General features: G+C 34.4%; 3 protein-coding genes across 5 annotated transcripts; 1 reads left to right on the top strand and 2 right to left on the bottom strand.

Annotated features, from left to right (window-relative positions):
• Nucleotides 1-1,198: 1,198 nt before the first annotated feature.
• LOC120276803 (isopentenyl phosphate kinase) lies at nt 1,199-6,356 on the bottom strand. 3 transcript variants are annotated; one of them, XM_039283516.1, is made up of 12 exons: nt 6,266-6,356; nt 5,967-6,185; nt 5,784-5,881; nt 4,684-4,726; nt 4,062-4,123; nt 3,885-3,941; nt 3,020-3,055; nt 2,786-2,863; nt 2,419-2,485; nt 2,278-2,340; nt 1,610-1,713; nt 1,199-1,509 (listed from the first exon to the last, which is right to left on the bottom strand). In XM_039283516.1, the coding sequence occupies exons 1-12, from the start codon at nt 6,339-6,341 to the stop codon at nt 1,396-1,398; spliced, it is 1,017 nt and encodes a 338-aa protein (XP_039139450.1). In that variant the 5' UTR covers nt 6,342-6,356; the 3' UTR covers nt 1,199-1,395. The 3 variants fall into 3 exon arrangements, with proteins under 3 accessions (XP_039139450.1, XP_039139447.1, XP_039139449.1); XM_039283513.1 differs by having other exon boundaries at nt 1,199-1,505; XM_039283515.1 differs by having other exon boundaries at nt 1,199-1,505; nt 4,062-4,120.
• Nucleotides 6,357-7,456: 1,100 nt separating this feature from the next.
• LOC120277829 lies at nt 7,457-16,178 on the top strand. The gene is made up of 12 exons (XM_039284665.1): nt 7,457-7,750; nt 7,845-7,939; nt 8,033-8,153; nt 8,238-8,356; nt 8,712-8,898; nt 9,104-9,247; nt 9,497-9,784; nt 9,945-10,016; nt 12,160-12,693; nt 13,514-14,214; nt 14,754-14,912; nt 15,514-16,178. Exons 1-12 carry the CDS (start codon nt 7,472-7,474, stop codon nt 15,803-15,805), a joined length of 2,991 nt encoding a protein of 996 aa, XP_039140599.1. The 5' UTR covers nt 7,457-7,471; the 3' UTR covers nt 15,806-16,178.
• An 854-nt stretch (nt 16,179-17,032) lies between these two features.
• On the bottom strand, nt 17,033-18,013 carry LOC120277828. Its single transcript, XM_039284663.1, has one exon. The coding sequence runs from the start codon at nt 18,011-18,013 to the stop codon at nt 17,033-17,035; it is 981 nt and encodes a 326-aa protein (XP_039140597.1).
• Between the last annotated feature and the right edge of the window lie 4,534 nt (nt 18,014-22,547).

Genomic DNA, 22,547 nt, shown 5'->3' with positions numbered 1-22,547 from the left:
TCTTTTGCACTGGTTTTCTTACTGTTTTTGGGGTATTATTTTACATATATGAAGATGGGACTGTTACTTATGTCTTTGTTTATTGGGAACTGTGCTCTTCCCTCCATTGTTATTGTGTTATATATTTTGTTTGCTCTGCTGTTTATCCCATCTTCTCTGTCAAGCGTGGCGATCCGCGCAGAGGTGCTGAGGGATTTTCTTTTTACGTGATGCAAGGGTAAGTGTGTATTAGGCCGGGCAGATTAAATTAGTATGTAGGTTAGTGTAGATTTGATTAGTGTAATGGTTAGGGTGGGGAACAGGAGTTCGGGAAAGGTTTGGTTAGGGGTTAGTAGTACATAGGATTAGTGCTGTTGAGCGTAGGGCATATTAGGGTTGTTGGGGCCCTAGTGAAGGGCCAGCGGATCCTGTTATTAGGGTAAAGTAGGCTGTACCGGATGGGGTTTAAGCGTGTAGGTGTAGGGGCGTTAGGAATAGGGTGGGTGATTAAAAAGCATCTTAGGGTAGATTGGCGTTGGGTTTAGACTAGGGTCGGAATTAGGCCGGGTCGTAGTTTAGTATAGGGGTATAGTCTTGATTAGGATCATGTGCAGGGTAGCTGGGTAGGGGGAAATTGTGGATTAGATCGGGTAGAGAAGGGAGTCTATGATACCTACCTGATTTACGTACCTTCCATCTAATCTCACAATCCTTGTGGACCCTCTTCCCCCTTCCTACCATCCTACCCTGACAACACAATCAATCATCATCTACCCAAACACTCCATCCCATCTTATCTTTTTTCGCTCTCATTGATTGGCAAATAGCTTATTTTACTTATTTTCAAATTTAAATTTCAGTGCTAAGCCGATCCTTACATCATAAATTAACCTTCATTTATTTAATGTTGATTTTTGGATAATCACAACAGTATTTGGAGTAAGCGCCCGCGCTCGTGAAAAATATTGAATTGAATGTCTTGTAATTTATTTTCAAAGCTGGTTTGATCCAAAAATAGGTTTCACTATCAGTCACTTGTGCATTGAGCTTTGTTAATATATGTGTTTATAAAAGTTATTATTCATATCTTTTTTAATTGCAAAAAGCGTTTTTTTTTTAAAATCCATGTAGCACTCTTTCGTAGCACTAGTCCATCTTTGTTTAAAAAAAAAAATTAAATTTTTTTGAAGATAAAAACTACAGATTCAATAAATCAAGGTCAAAATTGCTCGTCCATACAAATAAAATTTTACAAAGAATATTTGGTGGCTTGGTTAGGTTCACAAGGGAAAAAATAATAATAAATTTAAGCATTAATTAATTAATTAATATTTTTTTTTAAGTGATCCATAGCACTTGGTACAATTTTATTTTAATTTCAGAATACCACTTGGAAGAGAAAGGTAGTTTTTATAATCAAAGAGGGCGAACCTGTTTGGCAGACCGTATAGCAGTTCCAAGCCAATCATCAGGAACACTACTATTACCCACTTCTCCCTTGAGAGCTCGTAGAGAGTGTACTGTACCTGCCTACCTCACCCAGGCGGAGCACGAAAGAAGAGATTTCAGACTAGGCTTTGTATTAAAATTTAAAATAAATATCAACATTTGGTATTCGTGTGCCTCACACCTTTGTGATGTAGACATCAATACCAAGCTTTGCTATTGCTGCAGCTTCTGCTATTTTTGTTTCCATCCCTCCTGTTGTGTCATGAGCTGCTACTGTTATCTCAACTGCACAAAACAACCAAAAAATAAAAGGTAAATAAATTTTAAAAAAATAATAAATAAAGTCGGGAAAGAAAAATGTTGGCATTCTATATTTGATCTTCCGTATATTAGATAATCTATGTTTTATCATGTGGAAATAATCTATGTTTTATCATATTATTATAAGCTATATCTATGCGTTGATGGTGTAAGTTTCATAATTAGCAAAAATTATGATCTATATAAGCATAGGTCTTCTAGTGTTGTATAAGCAGCAAGATCTTCCATAATATTTTGATTTTCGTATGGATCACAATCTTCTTTAACTCAGTTGTGCTCTTTGTTATACATTAAATTAATAATGTCACCGAATTTTAATTATTGTTGAAATATGATAACAACGGATATCTATATTGAATGTAGTTCTGATTTGCTTTGTTTGGATGAGCATTTGCTTCTTATAAAGTTAATGATAACTTTTTTGTGTTTTCAGGTAATTTTTTTCTATTTATTTAAAAACAGAGGCATATAAGCTGAACAATCGCAGAAACAGGAAATAAAACTAAATAATGTTGATAAACATCATACCTTCTTTTTTCAGGTGCCCCAACAAGGGTTTGATTATGGACCAGTTTCCATCTTCATCAACAGCTGCAGTCATGTGAAATTAGTGTTACAAGCATGGGAAAGATCTATCCATATCTAAATCTTCTATAGACAAATGCTCACCTATCTCTTTGAGTAGTATAGCATTTGTATCAGTCGGTGGACGGTCATAGACTCCTAGAACATCTGTCTTCATTATTCAAATATAGGAAAGCACTGGTAGAAATATACAACATTCCTGTTTTGATAATGGGGTATATACGGGATTGAGAAACAAATTTTAGCTAAAACATAGAAATCCGAAAAAAAAAAGAAAAAGAAAAATCCCAGAGTCCATAGACTAGCAAAATTAGTTATATCGACCTAATTAAACCAACTAAATTGAATCACAGCAAAGGCCATTGGATCTAAAAGGGAGGATGTGCCTACCTCCCAGCAAGGAAACAGACTTTTATGTGGTGTGTATGTGACTAACTAAGATGAAGGATACAAGGAATACAACATACTCGGGCAGTAATAACTGTGCAAGATGACGGATAATCACATCACCACTCAATATTGTACATTCCTGGAAAAGAGATTGTTTACAACATTAGTCATACGTTAGTATATTTATTGTGATCAGTTCAAATTTCTAATTATTTCCTAAACTATGTTCTATCAACTATTATCAACATCTTAACAACTTGGATGGTATACTGGGCCATTTGACCCAAAGACGTACCTGCAAGTTATCCAGGACCGCATCACCATGCAAAACCTACAGGAAAGGAGCTTTCAGATTTGTGAAAAAAACAGAAGGAAGAAAAGGTGAAAGGTTACTATCTTAAAGAGCTATAGTAGATGATGCACTAAGATGCTGAAGATCTAAAGCAGCACTTCTTCTGTGAAATCAGTATACCTTTCTGTTGCCTGTTTGCCCTTCCTTGGCAGTATGGTTTTGTATTGGATAAACTAGGATTGAGAATGACCAGCATTCCACTTCCACATGGAAAGCAATTCCAAAACCACGCAATGAATTTGATGGAAGTTTTATTAGTATGAAATCAACTATCACATCCGGCCCTCCTAAATCAATGAAGTCTGCAGTCAACACTACTGTTAAACCTTTTTTTTTTTTTTTTTCAAACCTTTGTTGCATCAAATAGTCTACAATTATTTTTATACGCTATTGTTTTTTAATGTCTTCAATGGGTTTATATTTACTAACACAATACAATATGGCCCAGTGTATCTTCTGCATTATCAACTACTATTAACATATCCTAATAGAGCTAGGTAAACATCACACAACTTGAGTTCAAATAGAAGGAAGGATTATATCAATGCAAAGCGTAGTTGGGGTACGATTTCCATCATTCACTTGTTAATTTTTCACATACTTTAACCCTATTAAGGGTCCAAAGCATTTATGTGGATGAAACAAGGTCAAGTGAAATCAAGCATAATGGGAAGCAAAAAATGATTTGTAGCTAATTATAACTTCGTGTATAAATGTGAACAAACCCAGTGAATAAGTATGCCAAATTCAATTTACCAACAAAAGATCATCTAACCATCCATAAACAATTTTAAGCCAGTAAACTCACCGGGACAAGACCAGCATGGAGAGCCTCACCAATATGTGAAGCATCAGCAGAAGCAATCTGAGAGAAAAACACTAGTTCACAAATGATTGTTTATTATGTACACATGCATACATGACACGGCTAGGAGATGAAAAAGGAATAAATAGTCTAGTAACAAGAATTAAGGCTGCTACTGACATTTCTTCTTCTTGTTGTCCATCCACTAGCAAATGGTGACACTCCAACAGATGGTACCCCTTCTACAAGAATGCCACATCAAATTAGGCCAGAACTCATAATCCAGATCATCAACTCATAGCAAAATTATTCAAACAAAAAATAAGTATAATTGGAAGAATTTACAGATAATCCTCTAACAAGACAACCAACAATTTCTGTTGTTTCAGTTAACACTTTAGATAGGAGTTGTTTCTGTGCACACTGCAGACAAACTGCTACTAACTGATAGAGGCCACAATGAATAAACTTCTTTATTAGATAGGGATTGAAATTGTGAACAATTCAGACAAACTGCTGACAGAGGCCACAATCAATAAACTTGTTTCTCATATAATGTTTATTTCAGTGAACAAAAGACAAACAACTCACAACCAATAGAGCCTAAAATGTAAAAACTAGGTTATCGTATAGGGAATGCAGATACTGAGTTCCAAGAAGGTGCTATATGTGTCATAAGAATAATGATATAACATAATAAATAAATTTTTCTTAGCAACTACCACAAATTTATAAATACACACATTCAGTAGGTATACTTCATTAAAATTTACATGGTCAATAAAGATTTGAATCTAAGTACCTCTGGCAAGAGCTCTAACAATTTCAAGGTTGAGAGTTGTCACCTGTGTCATTAGTAAGATGCTTAATTAGTTGTAGCAATGAAAAGTGGTTATTAATAACAAAACAAAAAGCACGCCAAGCAGAATAGCATTAAGATGCATCCGCTTTTCATTTGATAGTAACATCTTCCTGAATAGCATTAAGATGCATCGGCTTTTCATTAGATATTAACATCTTCCCCCACTTAACATGCTTCAGGTTTTCAATAAAAAAAAACTGCATATTTGGCAAGGACAAGCGCAAGCCAAGCTTTTTAGTCATGCAGTTCTTGGAGAGAATCTTGAGTTCTTGGCCAAAAAGTAAGGGATGCTCTTCCATCAAACACAAACAAATGCAAGCACATGCACATACACATATGCAGACTAACCAGAAATACACACACATTCCACAAACTTCCTAGCTATTGCACACATGCATTTAAAGAACTATATGTGCATTACAATCTATATGACAATTCTGCCATTTCACATGTGTGATATCACCTTGGTCATATCACCCCTTCTGCCTACTTTTCTGGCAGACATTCATGGAAATCTAGCCAGAAACTAAAAAGTAAAATCCAAAACACATGATCATGCTTTGCATTGTGGAATATTAAATTTTACAGTGTGTATATATATAACATTAATTCATTTTTACGGGCAAATTGAGGGGAAAAATGATTCAGATGACAATAACCATGACTCAAAGAAATATTAATTTTAAATGAAATTTCAAGAAAGAACTTAAAAAAAAATCTACATTAAAAGAGAATAACTAAGTGATCTTCATGTTAAATCCGCAATTTAGCTCATTGGTAGTAAATCAACTATACCAAAAATCCGAAAACAAATTAAGCCATATTTTCGGTTAATCAGGAAATAAAAAATTATGGAGGAGCATATATATAATTATACTAATTTCTAGGGATCATATATATAAAAACCCCTTACAAATCAATGCGATGAAATCTCAAAAAGGAAAACCAAGAACCACGGTAAAAAGATAATATCATTAGGTTGATCTTCATGGTAAATACGAAATACAACAGAAAGATCGTTACTAATAAACGGAGTATACCGATATTCGAGTTGCCACGAACCCAGCCTTCACGAGAGGTCTCTGCAACCCTCCTTTGTGAACCCCCGATCTACTCGCCTGAAAATGCCCGAAAGATCCTGCAAAACCAAATCACAGCTCAACAAGCAAAACGATTGCTCAATCTTGATCTCAGATCGTTTCAAGAAAAGCATAATCTCGAACCAGCTCCATGAACAACGATGAAATTGGTATCAAGATCAAATGCCGGCTCTTCAACGTCGTCTATAACTATCTGATCTCCAGATACCCGGCTCCAATCCATTCCAAATACTTTGGCCACGGAGCTCCTCGCCATGGCTTCTCTCAGCTGCTGACAAAACAACCTGAGATTCGTCCCATTGATCGTCTCCAGCTCGTTCTTGCAAGTGATCGCAGCGCCACCTGAAACCAAGAAAGCACAAAACCCTAGCAAGAAAATCACAAGAATCTCAAGTAGGAGGCAAAGGAGGAGAAGATTTAACCTAGTTTGACAATGCATCGTAGAGGCTTCGGCTTCTCGCTCTTTAGGGTTTGATTCGAGCTCTCGCTTTCCGCCATTGATCTCCACTCTCGAGCTTCAGAGTAGGAAGCATGTCTCAGTGTCGGTATTTATAGAGCTCTGAAATCCAGATGCGGAAACACGATTGACGGTCCAGATTGAGCCTTGAAGCATCTAGAATCTTGATGTCTAATCGTTTTGTTTTTCCGATTACCCCCTCATTATTGGCGGTATTTATCAACAATTTTGAAAAGATTTAAATAAAATTACCTTTTAACCCTGTAGCTTGCCATTATTTTACGAGGAGTCCTTGAAGTTTCAAATTTTTACTATTTGAACCATATTTCTTCTAGATAATATGGTTTCTTTCAACTAAAACACATCCTTTTATCTTAAGCCCATTCACCAATTAGGCATCTATTACATAAGTTTTTCATGAGGATTGGGAGATAAATTACAAAGTAATATATATACATATATGGCAAATAAAAAAAAAGTTCATCATGCCAAGAGACATTCACATATGTTTAAGATTAATTGTTTAATCTATGCATTTTAACATAAGATTTAGCGTCACACAGCTTAGTCTACAAATCTGGAAGACTTATTATTACTATTATATTAGTAATAGTGAAATTCAAATTTTTTAAATCCTAACATGAATACTTTTGAAAGTAGAGATAATATTTTGAGTTACGATTTAATTTTTTTTTTTTTTTAAAAAAGGGCGACAAGCCCCTAATTAAGGAACGGATATGTGGGGGAACCACACTTTACATCACAATGCCCTCACTTTGAGAGGGACAAGGATCGAACTCGGGAAGTCATACTCTATTCAAGACAAAAGTCCTACGCAAGAGACCCAGTGCCAATTGACCCAAGGGCTATTGGCGAATTATGAACTTTTGATAATACTATATTTTTTATTCTACAACTACAAAAACTACTTTTGTTTAGATTTTTGATTTTTTTATTAATTTATGTATTAAATAATTTTATATTTGACCTAACCAATAACTTTTATTAAATAAGGAAAATATCAGGGGTATTTACAAAAATCAGGACAATTGATAGCTTCGTCAGCACAACGAGTGGCCACGATTGAGTGAAGGCCATACCTCGGGATTAGAACTCGGAAGTGGATAAGAACCAGAGTCTCAGTGAGCCGAGAGACACTGGAGCTCCATCCATGGCGTCCATAGCTCGCATTTCGATCCCTCCGCCGATGGCGGAAGGCCTGGCCCCCAAATCGATCCCAAGAATGCTTTCCAGTGTCCCGAAGTGGAGGTTGAGCTCGAGCTCGGCGCTTGTCACTCCAATTCGATCCCGAAGGCTTGGAATACGAGCGGCGGGGACGCCTTCACAGGCTGTGGAAGAGCAGCAGAAGCAGGACGATGAGTCGATGAGCATCGACGCACTGCATCGGTTTTTCGATCTCAATATCGGCAATTGGAACGGCTCCTTCTATGTTTGTATCGATTCTGTTTCATTGCCTTTGATTTCTCTTCGTTCTGGTGCTTTGATTGTGGGTTTGCTCATTGCTGTGTGGGTTGGAATGGCAGCAATTCGATGCCAATGGGAATGTATTGCAGAACGTGAGCACGAAGCTCGCAGTGAGTTCTTACGGCGAGGATGAACTCATCAGCCTCATCCAATCGTGAGACCTTTAGATTTCATCTTTTATTCAATGTTATAGATTTTTTTTCTTATCAGAAAGCTTGATTAGAATGCTTGATAATGGGGTTTGCAGATTGTATATCAAGCAGCCGCCTTCGAGGACTTCCATTGCTGGAGATGAGGAAGAAGAGCCTGAATGGTTGGAGTATAAGATTAAAGAGACGAACATGTTTACAGTGGACAAATACCAACAGGTTGATGCTCAAAGATTGGAGTTTTTTGTTTGTAAAGTGATGGCCCTTTAGTTTTGAGTAGTGTTAGTTGTTGTTGTTCTGCAGATAGGATTTTTTCCAAAGGAGAAGGCATTTGCATTGAGGTATCAGACTGCTGGGATGCTGGAAACTGTTCTAAGAGCTGGTGTACTTGGAGAAGATGACACTGGGGAGGAATCTCCCAAGTATGTACTTCTTGATTTTTCTGATAATTCATAGCAAAATTTTAATTAACAAATTAAAATGGTGATATAAATCAGTGTGTTTGGCTGTCTCAGTAACCATTGTATATAAGTTTACATGATAAATCACAAGAATATGGTTCGCTTGGCTTTGGTGTTTTGCCATGAGGAATGCTTAGCCAAACGTTTAGTTATTTGTTTAATGAAGTAAGATGAATTGATGCAATTTTTAGAGGCTAGGTTGTTATGTTGCTTACTGACTTTCAGAGCTTGATACATATCTAAGAGTCTTGATGATCTCTTAAATAATCAGCCCGCATATACCATTGAGTGGTTTTCAAGTTAGTATTCTTTTCAGGAATTTGAAGATTCCTTCTCGCCGGCCTTCTGTTGTCTGTGAAAATTGTCTTTATTCTTTGAATAAAGATATGAGAACTAGAGCATTTCATATTATGGACCCAAAGGGCGTTCTTGAGATGCTTCTGATTTTTCTCGAGGAAAGAGGTGGCGGTGTGCCTGCTATTTCATCTCCTAAGAACTTGGAGGTAATCATGTATGACTTGATTAAACAACGTGTGAATTGTTAGTATGCATTGAATAGCTTTTGGCAAAAAACACATTTAAGAAAATCTCAAATCTTTGACAAACAAACACCACTAGAGTTATGATAACGAAGTTACTCTTAGTTAGGGAAAGTTTATTCTAAATTTGTTTTGTTTATCTTTCCTTGAACTATTTTATTATTGATAGGGCACTGAGGACAGGTTAACTCCAATGCTGGGTCGTTGGGAAGGTCATTCTATAACAAAACGCAGTGGTGTTTATGGAGCGACAATCTCAGAGGCTGATACAGTTGCTTTAATTGAATTAAATGACAAAGGCCAGTTAATTCAGGTTTGTGATATCTGGAATGTGTGGCAATTCAAGTTACGTCAACTATTATCCTATACACTGGAAATCGATAATGACACATTCTTTAAAATTCACATCATAGAACTGTGTTTTTATCTGATAAATCACTGAATTTACATTAACGTGTTTTTCTGCATATTTATTTCTGGTCATCTTGTCCTAATCATACTTAAATTTAACAACTAGCATTTTTGCTCTTAAATTTCGTATTCCCTAAAATGATGGATGTAGGATATAACTTCAACAACCAGTGGGACTAGCACTACAACCAATGTCCCTTGGACTGGCGTGGTATCGAACAACTTGGTCACTTTTGATGGAGGTTTCCAGTTGACCTTAATGCCTGGAGGGATGTACATGGGATGTCCATGTGATATTGCCAAGAGTGTAGCCCAGTTACAATCCTTTCATTTGGAATTCTGCTGGATGGAATCTCCAAATAAGAGGCAACGGCTGGTGCGCACTTTTGATGTTGAGGGTTTGGCGGTGTCATCAACCTACTTTTATGAGGTCAAAGTGTAAGAGCAGTTTTGGTTCATCTTTGCATTCTCCTTGATAAAGTTGAGTGCAATCTCCCCATTCATAGGTAATTTATACGTTTTGCGTTTGCTCATCTTCCCTGTTTTCGAATATTGTTTCCTGATGATGCATAGGATTTCTTTTTTTCTTTTCTAACAAGGGAAGGGAGCAACAAGCATCCAGAGTGTGTTTGAGAACATATAGACCCAGGAGGAACTTCCCATCTATTGAGGTATTTATTTTAGCACTTTGAAATGGAAAGGGCATTTTTTTGTCATCTGGGTTATTATTTTGTGTTTTTCTTTTCAAATAAGAATCTTGACAATGCTGTATAAATTCTTTTAATTATCCATACATTGTATTGTTGCTATTGGCTTCCTCTTCTTCTATGGCTTTTATTCTTGAACACGTAGCTAGTTTTTTGTCATATGGGCATTTTCCTTTCCATCTTTCATTTTCTTTTTGACAAGCTTCCAGCATCTCTTTGCTTTCCATCTTTCATTTTCTTTGTTACAAGCCTCAAGCATCTTGTCCTATTCTGCAAACAACTTGTTTGCAATTTTGTAACAAAACCTTCACATCAACAATAGCCTTCGATAAGCCAAAATGTGATAGAACAACAACTACATCAAAGTCCTGCACTAATTTTTTAAGCCTTGCTCGATGATTTCTTACGTATCATTTACCTTATGTTGTTGCTATTTAGTCAGCATTTCAGAGCTGGTAAAACACCGTATTTCTCTCTTCTGTGTTCAAAGTTCTTTTCTAGAAACAAGTTCTTTAGACTTCTTGAAGTTGTAAGACTTTTGTACCATAACCAGTCTACCGTTAAAATTCAAAACTTTTTCCTTCCAATTTTTTTCTGCAAATTAATAAATGATTATTCCGGCCATAATTTTCTGCAGATAAGAAGGTGGAAGATGTGGTGCTGCACAAATGGTGATCGAAAATTTTTGTCATTTATCGGAGGGTCCATTGTTGAAAAGCCTAATAAAACAAGTTTCAGCTCCTTAGTATTTGTTCCAGAATGGTTATCAAACCTTTCAATCTACGTCTTTCTTGCCTTAGCTCAAATAAATACCATGTTTGATGATCTCATGCTTTGACATTATGTATATTTTCTTGTACAATGTAACAACTAAATGAGATGTCAGACCTCTTTGATAATCCTTGTAACTCATGAGCTGTTTCTTTTTTTATGCTTCTTTTATTAATATAAAACTCACTAAACGGTGTGCTTATGGTTCTTGGTTAACTGTTTCTGAAAGTCTACTTCTAAATTGAGAAATGTTTGTGAGGATGAGCTCTCTGGTGAACTCTTCTGCATTCACACTTTTATATTATGAGATCAATTAAATCAAGCATTCACATGTGTATATATATATTTTAAATAAGTGGATAAATCACGAGGATATATAACAGTGAACAGAGGAGAGATTAACAAAGAGGATAGAATGGCAGGTCACTAGCGGTAGAGAACTCGGTTTGGTTCTAAAATAATAAATAATTTTTTTTATACATCCAGGAGAAATTGATTTTTTTTTTATATTTATGTATACACACTTATGTTTATATTTCTTAACATTTACTACATTTATTAATATATACAATTTTTTTCCCAAGATTTTTTTCCCCAAAATTTGAGTTATAATAATTTATAAAATATAATTTATTTAAGAATATCATTGTTTTAATTATACAACTAACAAAGATAATCTATATATATAAAGAGAAATTTGGCGAGGGTATATGTATAATTTTGGTTTTTTTGTAGGGGTATATATGTAAAAACTCAAATTATAATAAATTATATGGAATTGATATAGATTTTTAGGATACCCTAGCTCACCAGCTGTCTAAATCGGTGTAATGTTACATTAATATTTATATATAAATATATATACATAAATATTTAATAAAATAAGATGAGCAAGCAAGCATTGATGGGTGTACAATCCACCACCTCTACCATGAACTGGCTGATGTGATTGGGAAGGAAAAATAGAGAAGAGAAGTTAGAGTTTGATCCATCTGCCCTCCAATTCCTTCTTATTGCAAAACCAAAAATAAAATCACTGAATTTACCAATTTATCCTTCCTTCAAAAACTAATTAAATACATATATATATTCATTTCATATTATCAAATAAATAAATAAATAAATAAATAATTACTCCTACTATATGATTAAACAATTTGATTATTTTGATGAGGATTTTAATTGATTTAAAAAAAAATTAATAATAGAATAATTCAATAATTTTAAGGGGCAATTAAGTCAAATCACGTGATCCACGTGGTGGCCCACAGCTAACCACTCAAGTCAACGTCCCGCGTTTGCATTGCATCCGAATTTAATCTCCCCCGAAATTTAGCCTTGCTCATCTTCCTGTCCGCTTCCAACCCGCTCTCTGCCGCCAAATCCGCCGTCCGTTTCGCGTCAAGATTCGTGCTTACTGTTTTCCCAGGCGTCTGATCTCGATCCGATGTCTGAAGACTCCGGGTCCGCTCCGCGGCCGCCGCCGACGCTTACCCTGCCGCCGCGCGCCAACCTCGAGAGTCTCTTCCGCGGCGGCGGCGGCGGCGTTGGCCTGAGCCCTGGGCCGATGACTCTCGTATCTAGCTTCTTCGCTGAAGACCCGGGCTCTGACTGCCGCTCCTTCTCTGAGCTCCTTGCCGGCGCCATCGCCTCCCCTCAGGCGGCGCAGTTTCGGAGACCGGCGATGGTGGCTGGGGAGGAGAAGCCTGTTGAAGAGAAGAGAGGGGAAGATGGCTCTGGGATCTCGCAACAGCAGCAGCCATCGCCATCGCAGGCGCCGCTGCTGGTCGTGCCTTCTCCGGCCTTCTTCATGGTTCCTCCGGGGCTTAGTCCTTCCGGCTTGCTCGATTCCCCCGCCTTCTTCTCGTCTGTGCGTAAGCATAATTATAATGTTTTTTCCCAAAAAATCTATCTTTGTTTGTGATTCTGAGTGTCTGATTTGATTGATTTGGGGGTTTAGATTTATATGCTTTCTGTTTGATACTATGAGAATTTCTAGTTATTTTCTTACATATTTTGGTTTGATGTGATGAAAAAAGATGGTAAAAATTTCATCTTTTATTTGGATTTAATGTTCAAAAATCAATTCAATTGATGTGCTTTCTGCTTCTAATGCTATTTAACACACTATTGATTTTGACTTTAGTTTAACTGCTTTAAACTCTGTTTCCATTTTTTTTTTTCTTTCTCCTTATTCCCCACCTCTTTGACTTTTGCTTGCTGATATTTGGATTTAGTGAACAACTATAAATGTTTTGGATGAATTCTTGTGTTGTTATTGGTTTTGTATATGAATATTTCTCTAATCTTGTTTATATGACTTCTTGTTTTTCTTATCTGGATTTTCTTAGAATGTCAATGACATGTCTTGCATTAGCTTTTTCTAGGCTTTTTTTCAATTGCCATTTAATTCTTCAGAGTTTGAATTCATGGTATTATCTGATGAACTAATGTCAGAAAGTATGCTTGCACAAGTTGTGATAGTTGCAAAAGTTAATAATTTTTATTCTTTTCTTTCATATATACATACATACATACATATATATATATATATATAGAATTGAAGTTCTTATTGTTCTTAGCCTTCTTGTTCTGTAAAATTTTCTTGAAGTTCTTAACAGCTTTGCCATTTCTAAGCTTTAATTTGGAGATTGTACCTATTGGAGGTTGATTAATTTAATTATGTGCAGGCCCGTTTTGGAATGTCCCATCAAGAAGCCCTGGCACAAGTCACAGCTCAAGCAGTTCAGTTTCAATCGCAAGTGCAACCCCATGAGTATTTACCCTCTCTATCGACAACAACTACAGCTTCCCAGACACAACTACCGGCCCAAGAGGTGCTACCTGTAACATCTGATTCAGAAAACACCGCATTTGAATCTGCTGAGGTTTCTCATTCTGAACATAAATCTCAATCTACAACTCTGGCTGACAAACCTACTGATGACGGGTACAATTGGCGCAAGTATGGGCAAAAACAAGTCAAGGGAAGTGAGTTTCCTAGAAGCTATTACAAGTGTACCCATCCTAACTGTCCTGTTAAGAAGAAGGTTGAGCGATCTCTTGAAGGCCAGGTGACAGAGATAATCTATAAGGGCCAGCACAATCATCAACGCCCCCCACCCAATAAGCGTGCCAAGGAAGGCAGTGCCTTGCCTCCTGGCTCAAATGCCATAAATGGGAACACTGATTATCATGCTAATTCTGAAAGACCATCAAAAAGTCACCTCAACAGATCAAATGATGCCCATGTTTCAGCATCTAAGAGGGGTCGGGAATCTAACTATGGAACACCAGAACATGTATCTGGTTCAAGTGATGGTGAGGAACTTGTTGAAGCTGAAGTTAGGACTGATGAAGCAGATGCCAATGAATCTGATATGAAAAGAAGGTAAATTTTCAAACCTACAACAACACTGATGCTTATATTGTTTAATACTTGGTAGATAAGCAAAGTTATTTTCCTTTTTATTATGATATTTGAAGCATTTATATTGAACTTTTTTCATACTTGGATTAGGTTTATTTATGTATATATACTTGTTGATGGTCACTGGCATGTGACAACTAATTATGTGTAAGGTACAAAAGGATTCAAAGTTGATCTTGTAAGCATTCACATGGTCACTGGGAGTGATTATGACAGAACTGAATAGCCAGTTCTTTATACCTTAAACTTAGCAAAACTTAAAGTAAATCTGGATGGTTTTCAAGTATTAATAGAGCACCATTAGATGATGGTAACTTTTCTTAGTTATGTCATGTGATGTGCTCTATTTTCCTTGGGCATGTTATTGCACATGGACAGGCCTACCAAGAGAGTATGTTGATGAAACACTGTCCATGTAATGGCAGTGCTCTCTTTCGTGCAAGTGGCTTACTTGAGATATTTATGTTTACTAGTATTGACATTATGCACTGATTGAACAGGAATGTGGAACCCAAGGTGTCAGAAACAGCTTCTTCGCAAAAGACAATGACAGAATCGAGGATCATTGTGCAGACAACCAGTGAAGTTGATCTTTTGGATGATGGTTACCGGTGGCGCAAATATGGGCAGAAAGTGGTGAAAGGAAATCCTAATCCAAGGTTGTACATTCTGTCTTTTCAAAAGAAATGGAATTATTTCATGTTGTTTGCTTTTGCAATTATACAGACGATAGTGACCTGAATGCCATCTTATCTTGTTCTCGGTTCTTGCCTGTTTTTGCACTTCTTGCATCAAATATTACTAGACTGATGATCTCATTGATGATGCATTACAAAAAGGCCTGATGATTTGCGTACCATCTACACAAAGATATGTGATGCCTTTGTTTTGTCAATAAAAGGTCTCCTGCCATGACTTTGTCACTGTTTTTAAAAGCCAATAGGCTTGAGAGACTCTATAGCTGAGCAGATGCAGATTGATCATATCAGTTCTATATCTTTTCGTTCAAAGCCAGTGATTCCATAAATTAGATAGAATTTAAGCTTCCATGTTGTAGATTTCATAAATTGCATCTAAACCAAGCTTTCAAGGTTGCATTTCTTTCTTTCAATTCATGTTGTTCTTCCACCAATAGTATCTCTTGATGTTATATTAATTGGTTCTCAGATGGGGTGCTTGCTAGTTCTCACTGATGTTTACATTGTTGAAAATATTTCATCTTTTAGAATAGTCTGTTAATTCTTCATATGCCAATCCCAGGAGCTACTACAAGTGTACTTATTCGGGGTGCAATGTTCGGAAACACGTTGAGCGGGCTTCGACAGATCCTAAAGCTGTCATCACAACATATGAAGGGAAACATAACCATGATGTACCAGCAGCAAGGAGCAGCAGCCATAACACTGCAAATGCTGCCGCTGCCGCCGCTGCTGCTGCTGCTGCTGCGAACGTTATACAACCGAAGGCACAGAACCAAGCATACCTTAACAGAAGAGATTACCGAAAGAATAATCATCACCAAGCTATGAAGGAAGAGGAAGAAATTACTTAAACTTTTGGTGTTGTGTGGTTCATCGATGCTCTTACAACTACTTGCAGAAACTATGATTTGTCTTGACTGGAATTATCAGATGTCTGCAGGAATTCTTCGTCATGTATACTAACGAGAAGATTGCCATGTATTGCTGTATCTAATAAATTTCATGCCCAATGTAGTCCTGATGTACAGGCGACTAATGCCACTGTAATTTATTTTTTCTGTTGTTTTGGTCAGGTTGGTGGCCATTTATGTAATACGGTTAGTGAGCTTCACACATGAACAAAAAAAAAAAAAAATAGTTATGCTTGAATTCAGAATTGTATATTGTTCATTTGTATTCAATTTGGAATCTGAAAGTGGATGCTTGAATGTGTTTAGTGAAGCATATTCTGTGGTTGTTTATATGTGAATTGTGCTTCTATGGTTTAGTTTCTATTCTATGATTGTCATAATGTGAAGCAATGTCTTTCTTATATTATTGTCTTGTGATATTTTATTCATGTTTTTCACTAAACTAATGCAGAGAAAAGACTGAATTTTTGGTGAATTCAACTCATTTATGTTGAACTTGAGTGAACTCTCTGTTCATTCAACAATCTGTTTTTCTTCGGTCTACTTCCATGTTCCAGAAATACAGTTGAAAATGAACAGCAGAGATATGATACTTTTTTTCTGCCAAGGTCTTCATGGCCATATGTTCAAGTGAGAAATACTGAACTTTATTATTTCAATAACATGGTTCTTCAGCGACCCACCAGCAGAATTAGGAATCTTCGAGTCCAGAGTTTATTATTACAGTTTGATTCGCGCATCGATGAGAATCGTATTTATTTCATTCTCTGCAATCGATGGAGCACGAGTATCATCACCGTTAATTCTAATATCAGAACATGTATATTAAACATACAAGAAAGATTATTAAGAACACAATTCATTGCTTTTCGTATTCGTATACTCAACATCTTTTAGCATATGAACCCTGTAAAAGTGTAGAGTGGCAAACAATCCATCAACACAACATTAGTTTAGAAGGCAACTAACCTTTACTTAAATAGCACAACCAAAGCAATGATGAATCTGTTTGAAACTTAGAAAAAGAAAAAATTGACTAAAAGGAAACTCGAGAAGATATCGGTAGTATTTCAATTATAATTCCTGTTCTACAATATCTTTTTTAAGGATTTTTGCTGTACACTTTCTCTTGAACAAGCATGAATAAACAGCTAAGATCGAATCGCTTCAAACTTGGAAATCGCTTTTCTCTTCAGCCTCAAGCTCCATACGATGATCATATCGATCCCAATTCGATGATGTACCGGACTTGCAACTCTTGTAGAACAAACAACTCAAGATAACATCAAGAACAATGACAATAGAGTGCATGAAGATGATTGAAAAGCCCTCTCCAACAAGTGCAAGGTTGAGCTTTCTATTGAGATAATAAGGCCTAACCACTCTGTACTGAAACAGGGCTTCAACAGAAGCCATCAAAAGGTTGGCAAACAAAGCAAGAATCAAAGAAGTTGAAATCCTTTTCCTGATGATCATGCATGATTTCAGAATAGATTGAAAACCACTTGAATTCTCCACTGCAGAAACTATTATTGCCAAATTACAGATAACTACTGAAATACCCAAGATCACAGAATAGATAATCGAACCGAAAACAGAAAGACCGAAAGCTGAAGTATTTGAAGAAAGATGAAGAACATCCACAAAGCTGAATGCTAGAAATAGAAAGGCGAAAGTTGCCGCATTGATGGAGATGAAAAGGAGACAAGTAGCGAAATAAGTAGTCGAAACCGGGCGAAAAATTCTCAACAAAGAAGACAGTGGAGGAGGAGAAAACTTGTGCCGAGGAAACTCAAAGATGGTTAGAACAACTGATGATTTAGCAAGAACAAGAAAAGTTATGGATGAAGGGAAGGCGAAGACGAACGAAAAGGCGGTTTCGGAGAATTTTGTATTGAGAAAGGAAAAGATTGGAGAAGAAGAAGAAGAAGAAGGGAATCCTGCTGCATGAAACAAGGATTGAATTCTTGATGAGATTGTGAGGAGGAGGAAAGGAGAAGATGGAGAGGAAGTGAGAGCTTGTGAGAAGAGAATAGAAGCAGAGACAGGGAGGAGAAGGAGAGAAGCAATGGAGGAGAAGGAGTGATAGCTATAGAAGAAGGTATTGAGTGATGATTTGATGATGATGGTGGTGGACTTCTCCTCCATGGCAAAGGTTTGTTTCAAAGCTTATCTAGATATGCAATGGAGGTGGAAGAAGGCAAGGAGGAGGAGGTTGTGCTTTTCTACTCACACTTTATATGCTTTTGTTGCCATGGACAAACAGGAGTGTCACTCTTGGCACAATGTTAGTTTGTTAAGGTGGAGTTTTTTTGGATTTGGTGCCATATGACTGATAGACCAACAACTCTATTTCTCTCTTTATTTTTACCTTTTATTTATTTAATACTTGTTAATTTTTTTTTTTCAATTTTTGTTACTTTAATATACCTTCTTGATACATGTTAATTATTTTAGTTAGAATGAGAAACTTTTATATATATATATATATATATTTAAATTTATATTTTCTATATTAACTGATGTGAGGCTATTTTTTACGGTATTGAATTGTAAAATATATATTTTTGATGTATTTTTGTTAGTAGATAAAGTGTTATGTATAGAGTTTTTTTTTTTATCTCTATTTGATTTTAGATTTTTGAATTTAGTGATTGATCACATACAATTAAAGTGGGTGTGATGGTAAAGAGTATATTCTAATTCTAATGAAAAGGTGGTTGAAATTGATCAACTACCAAGCGTTCTTCTTTTTTATTTTTCTTCTTTTTCTTCAACTTGTTCAACTTTGGTACAAATTTGCACCACCTTTTTTGGGTGGGTATTAGGTTTGATATTGAATATTTAAACAATATTATAGTCCAAATATTACCCAAAACTTTATCTTGATGGTTAATAATAAAGTCTATTTTGTCCATAAACCAAATATTACATGTATATACAAATTTACATTGTCATTAATTGTGTACCACAAAAAAAAACCCTTTGATTTATTGGTTGTTGATGGTTTCTTTTTCCTCCCTTGACCTTTGTTACAATGTTTTTAATTCCTTTTTATTTCTTAGTCTCCATTAAACAAACTTATGACATCAAATTAGTTATCCATCACTTTAGCTTCAATTACTTCAAATTTCATAATCTCCAAATAGTAATCCTTCCAATGCTCATACCTCTCTATATATAAAATCATTTAATCATATATAATTGTAATTACTTAAATACCCTTGTAGAAGTATATATAAACCTTTATCACATGTATAAAAAAACATAATGGAAATACAAAGTCTAAACCATGGAACTGTAATCTCTTTGTCAAAATATCAATTCCTTTCAAAAACAATTACATGTTTGGCATGAGTGAATCTTAAGGAATGCCACAAGAGAAAAAAATAAATATAAAATAGGTTTGGATGGTGTCCAAGGCACTTCAATGAGTAGTTGATAGCCCTTTTATTGATTAGGTGAATGGTCATACAATATTGCAATATATATATATATATATATTAGTATGTCCCATGGAATTCAATTTGAAGGTCTTTTAATTGATCAAATGGGTGTTGTTAATTAGTGTTGTTAAGGGAGAAGAATTAGCTCATCACCATCCACCATTTGTAAACATCAAAGATGTGACATGTCCCAACACATTATGATCATTAATTAAGTGGACAATTATTTTATTCATGAGTGACATTTTAATTATAAGAAGTATGAACCATTGGCCTTTGGTACTCAGTCAATATGAAGAAAATGAGTATTGATTGGAACTAGTTAAGCTCATCACTTACCTAATTAGTAGAGGAGATGTTCTCCGGTATTATCATTATTTTACTAAAAGATGAATTTGCTTAAGATGGCTCATGAAGGCCGGTCACGTGTCAGATTTTGGTTCTCACACTTTTTTTTGTTTGATAAACCGGCTACAAGCGTCTTATTCAAGAAAAATGACGGATGTGCATGTATAGTTAATTCCTCTGCACATTTGTACCATCACCTTTAGTGAGCTTTGGGTTCGATTTGTGGGTATTTATCGAAATGAACACCTTATACAAAAGATCTGATATTAATAAGCCAAAAGCCTGTTAGTATCCATGTTAAGGTAATGTTCAGTTTTTTAAAAAATTAATTCATTAATTAAATAAACATGAAAAAAATGTGAGGTTTTTTTTAATGTGAAAAAAATAAAAAAAATAAGATTAAATATTTGTATTTTTTTATAAAATATGAACAAACCACATCAGGAATGTGCACATATAGTAATTAATTCCGCAATACATTTATGCTCTTATACTACATGAATCGAGATTTGAATCTTTCTTTTCAGTAGGACATGAATACTTTATATAAAGATCTGATATCAATAGACTAAGAGATTATTGGCGTTGTACTATAGTTTTAAAGTGAAGATATTCTTGAACATTAATTTGAAAAAATTATCACTTTTAAAATTAGAAATAGATATTCAAAAATAACTTGAAGAATTTTTTTTTATATATTTTTGTGTTTTATAGCACATGGGTGGGGAAAATTCATAACTATCACTATAACACAGATAAATTAATCATTTGTTATAAATAATTATTTTAAAAAAACACATGTATATTAAAATATTCATCATAGACCATAATAGACTATCAAAGGCTTTTTATTTTTTACATAATTTATCTAAAACCCAAAACAATACCTGATATGAAAAATTATAAAAATAGGCTATACTATAATAAACTCACCTTGATCTAACTGATAAACAAATATATTTTTAGCAGCCTTATCTATAATGTATGTTTGACATATTAAAGGTAATATTACCCAATCAAATAATATTCTAAATTAAATGCTTTAAATGCACCAAGATGCTTATTTTCTTTATATATATACATACATACATATATATATATATATATATATATAAAAGAAGAGTGAAATAATTTTCTTATTGGCATGATGTTTCTTGAGACCTAAATAAGTGAATTAAACCATTAAATATGTAATATTATTATTAATATTTAATGTCACCATCTCATATCCTTTTGTGACAAAGACAAAAGGAATAACAAAGGCTGTGTTAGATTCCATTAACAAAGTCATATTTTTTTTTTGTAATTTTTTTAATAAAATTTCCACTTCATCACATTATTTTTCTTTTGGACAAGCATGCCGACATTCTGAATATTTAGTTTAATTTTAGGATTTTTTTTCCTTAAAAAATATCTTCTTTGATTTCAATTAACTATTTATTATTAGAATGGAAAATGTGTGAAATTTCTCTTATACTCTATAAATGTATATTTTCTAAATATTTAATATTTTATACATAGTCATATATTTTGAGTTGTTATTATTTATAAAATGAAATTATATTTTTGTTTTAATAAGACTAGCTTCCAATCTTGTGCTGATTGGTTTTTGAATAAATTGTGCTGATTGATTTGTAATAAATGTGTTGTTAGAATGCTGCTATAACAACAACATGAAGAAGAACATCATCAACTTATAATAAACAATGAGAACAATACTTCACCAACCAATCATTTCATTTCAAATGATTAAATGAGATTTGTACTTCTTATCTAACATCATGTTTCATTTTTTTTATAAAAAAATTCATTTTAAATGTTTATATATATATATATATATAGTGATCAATCAGTGTTTATAATATATATACACATGAGGATGAATTTTCTAAGTACGTTCATAGATTTGTAATCTATGAACGTTGATGCATACTGTCGGATTTCAATCTAACGATCATACACTGTATTATGCACAGTAATATTGTGCTTTGATTCGAACCATAGATCGTGATCACATTAGTGATTGAATCAATCTAATCTCATCCATCCAATTTGATTTCCACTAGACCTATAGTGCAAACACCGTTTATAGCATTGTTCATGCTTGGACCTCGGATGATCTTTTTTCTATATATAAGTCAAATTTTTTTTCTTTTCTTTCATTTTAGTATTTTTCTATTTTATTATGCAAAAGCTTTGTAATTAGAATGAAATGATAAAAAATAAAATAATATAATATTATATACACACAAAATATAATATTAAAAAAAAGAAAATAAAGTGATAAATCAAATAAAAGTGCACCGACGAAGAAGTATTTGGAAGTGGTTCATACTAATTATCATCATTCAAAAAGAAGTATTTGGAAGTAGTTGATACTCATTATCATCGCTCAAATGTTATTGTTATGTATTGAATGAAAAAATAAAGAAACTGGTATTTGGTAGTATATATAGATCAACACAATCATTTTCTGTTGATTTATGCATGAAAATGCATGTTGTTGGTGCAATGTCAAATGCAGAGGAATTAATGTCATAGTTTAAGTTGATAGAGGTAGAAATAAAAAAATAATCTTGAGGTGAAAAAAAAAATTTAAAATCAATATTTATTGGATGGTGTTAGTTGGTGCTTTAAATTTAAGGGCACATGTAAATTTATTAATAATTTATATAATAATATATTATCTAGCACATCAAAGAAAATTTGAATTAAACAAGTTGTAATGAAAAAAAAAACCACAATTAAATACATTAAACTCAATTATGTTGTTTGTTTTAATTAAAAGAGATGAAACAACTTATAAAATACAGATAAAGCTTGGAACTAAAAAAAAAAACAAGAAAAGAGAAATATAGTTTAAATTTGGAAAAACACTAGTCTGGTTC

This window comes from Dioscorea cayenensis, chromosome 15 (assembly GCF_009730915.1).
Source record: "Dioscorea cayenensis subsp. rotundata cultivar TDr96_F1 chromosome 15, TDr96_F1_v2_PseudoChromosome.rev07_lg8_w22 25.fasta, whole genome shotgun sequence".
Lineage (NCBI taxonomy): Eukaryota > Viridiplantae > Streptophyta > Magnoliopsida > Dioscoreales > Dioscoreaceae > Dioscorea > Dioscorea cayenensis.
This window is presented reverse-complemented; position numbering and strand designations above follow the sequence as displayed.

What these genes read in the sequence shown, in the direction of transcription:
- LOC120276803 (XM_039283513.1), bottom strand. Translation starts at nt 6,341, where the DNA reads ATGGCGGAAAGCGAGAGCTCGAATCAAACCCTAAAGAGCGAGAAGCCG. An exon ending in TCGTGGCAACTCGAATATCG is followed by an intron (nt 4,727 to 5,783) that starts GTATACTCCGTT and finishes CTAATGACACAG; the next exon opens with GTGACAACTCTCAACCTTGA. An exon ending in TTGATGTCTACATCACAAAG is followed by an intron (nt 1,506 to 1,609) that starts GTGTGAGGCACA and finishes TGAGGTAGGCAG; the next exon opens with GTACAGTACACTCTCTACGA.
- LOC120277829 (XM_039284665.1), top strand. Translation starts at nt 7,472, where the DNA reads ATGGCGTCCATAGCTCGCATTTCGATCCCTCCGCCGATGGCGGAAGGC. An exon ending in CATCTCCTAAGAACTTGGAG is followed by an intron (nt 8,899 to 9,103) that starts GTAATCATGTAT and finishes TATTATTGATAG; the next exon opens with GGCACTGAGGACAGGTTAAC. An exon ending in GAATCTGATATGAAAAGAAG is followed by an intron (nt 14,215 to 14,753) that starts GTAAATTTTCAA and finishes CTGATTGAACAG; the next exon opens with GAATGTGGAACCCAAGGTGT.
- LOC120277828 (XM_039284663.1), bottom strand. Translation starts at nt 18,013, where the DNA reads ATGGAGGAGAAGTCCACCACCATCATCATCAAATCATCACTCAATACC.